At 37.3% G+C, this 1553-nt stretch overlaps 1 protein-coding gene across 1 annotated transcript; it reads left to right on the top strand.

The window, feature by feature from the left end:
• Positions 1-937: 937 nt before the first annotated feature.
• Positions 938-1121, top strand: SARC_15861 (hypothetical protein; the record flags this gene model as incomplete). Its single annotated transcript, XM_014290027.1, has 1 exon — positions 938-1121. A coding segment is annotated over one exon (184 nt), but the record flags the coding sequence as incomplete, so codon positions are not given.
• Between the last annotated feature and the right edge of the window lie 432 nt (positions 1122-1553).

The following is a 1553-nucleotide window of genomic DNA, read 5'->3' as shown; positions in this document are numbered from 1 at the left end:
GTTCTTATTGCGATTGGACTATTAATCGATCATGGCGTGCACGAGTCAGGCATAACTTGCTGCTGTGTATAGAACACTAACAATGTATCTGATACCCTGTATATCAGACTGGTGAAGATATTTAGATAAATATATAATAGAGGCAATACTATTCAGCTAAATATATAATGAAGACGATACTATCTAAGTGAATATAGTATAGACGTAATACCATATAGGTGAATGTATAGTATGGAGAAAATACTTCTGAAGGTATGAAAAGTGGCCAATGCTTCGCACGAGAGCCCTCAACCAGGCTTGTTCGCGTGACCAGTGGTTTAAAGGCAACGATGGATATCTAGACATATATGTATACTAAATATACATACACTCATATATTCAAGTATATATATAATATATATACATATATATACAAATGTATTTATCTAATTAGTACATACCAAATACACAATATACACAAGAAATGATAAAGCACTACTCTGTTATTATTACATTTTACTCGGAATGTGCTTTTTTGCCCTCTCTTATCTTTACGCATATCAGGATCCGATCTAAAACCCCGTTGAGACGTAAGTAAAACCCCGTTGTATCTATGCAGAACCCATAAAGACCGGGGCTGGGGCTGGGAGCCTCACCCTAAAATAATCACGGAAGAAGAGGTAGAATATATAAAACCCTACATTCCATATGAGGTCTCTTGGGTTCTGCAAAGAAATTGAAATAATGCAGCCTTCTGAAAATTAAACAAGGAGGCTATGAATAATGCATCATATTTATATCCACTATAGTACGTGTGAATACGTGTGTGTAGTATAGGGCCTACAACCCTGTCAATACGCCTGGATCAGTATAGAAGTAGCCACCAGGGGTACTGAATTATTGGCTTAGTGGCTTGGATTCCTTTTTATTCGCACACTTTCACTATAACACACGCGCGATGGCACCTGTCAGTCTAGAAACCGGAGATGTGTCCAATGACACCACTCAGCAACAGCAACATGATGGCACGCCCCAGGCAGATGGGAATACTAACTTTGATGTCCACACAAAGGAGGTCACTGACTTTGAGCAAAGTACGCGTGTGTGCCATGTGTGCAGTGGCTATACCGTCTGTTGTATACGTATGTGTGTATCCACATGTGATGGTATGGCTGACATGCCACTGGTTTCATCCGAGTGGTTTTGCATATCGCTCTAAACGTAAACGGATTGTTTAAGTATAGATAAAATATGGGACAAAACCCCCATGGCGTCCATATACATGCACGCATCAATGTTGACACAATTCCGCCTGTCTCTGAGATATCATATATCTCTTACTATATGTGTCCTTCTGATGTTAGAGACAAAGGCATTTCACTATATTTGAACAAATTGTGCAAGTGGAACTCCCCCTGTTTGTATGATTGTATCGTTCGTATATATATATATATATATATATATATGTGTGTGTGTTTATGCAAATCCCCTGTTTGTATGATTTAACGTCCGTGTATATATCTTAATATATATATATATATATATAAATATATATATTATATTATGTAAATATT

The sequence above is a fragment of the Sphaeroforma arctica genome (assembly GCF_001186125.1).
Source record: "Sphaeroforma arctica JP610 unplaced genomic scaffold supercont1.6878, whole genome shotgun sequence".
Lineage (NCBI taxonomy): Eukaryota > Ichthyosporea > Ichthyophonida > Sphaeroforma > Sphaeroforma arctica.
This window is presented reverse-complemented; position numbering and strand designations above follow the sequence as displayed.